Below are 341 nucleotides of genomic sequence, written 5' to 3'. Positions count from 1 at the left end.
GGCGGCGGCGGGGGCGCGAAGGCCGGCCAGGACCGGGTCAAGCGGCCCATGAACGCCTTCATGGTGTGGTCGCGCGGGCAGCGGCGTAAGATGGCCCAGGAGAACCCCAAGATGCACAACTCGGAGATCAGCAAGCGCCTGGGCGCGGAGTGGAAGGTCATGTCCGAGGCGGAGAAGCGGCCGTTCATCGACGAGGCCAAGCGGCTGCGCGCGCTGCACATGAAGGAGCACCCGGATTACAAGTACCGGCCGCGCCGCAAGACCAAGACGCTGCTCAAGAAGGACAAGTACTCGCTGGCCGGCGGGCTGCTGGCGGCGGGCGCGGGCGGCGGCGGCGCAGC

The 341-nt window shown here is 70.1% G+C and overlaps 1 protein-coding gene across 1 annotated transcript in view; it reads left to right on the top strand.

The window, feature by feature from the left end:
• Positions 1–341, top strand: part of Sox1 (SRY (sex determining region Y)-box 1) — a gene marked incomplete at its 5' end in the record, with an annotated part of 3,930 nt that continues 3,589 nt past the window's right edge. The window contains one exon of the mRNA XM_013022720.1: positions 1–339. Within this exon, the coding sequence (XP_012878174.1) occupies positions 1–339 (339 nt within the window). The remainder of the gene's footprint in view (positions 340–341) is intronic.

This window comes from Dipodomys ordii, unplaced genomic scaffold (genome assembly GCF_000151885.1).
Source record: "Dipodomys ordii isolate 6190 unplaced genomic scaffold, Dord_2.0 Scaffold64, whole genome shotgun sequence".
Lineage (NCBI taxonomy): Eukaryota > Metazoa > Chordata > Mammalia > Rodentia > Heteromyidae > Dipodomys > Dipodomys ordii.
The sequence above is the reverse complement of the archived record's forward strand: the minus strand, read 5'-3'. Positions and strand labels throughout refer to the sequence as shown.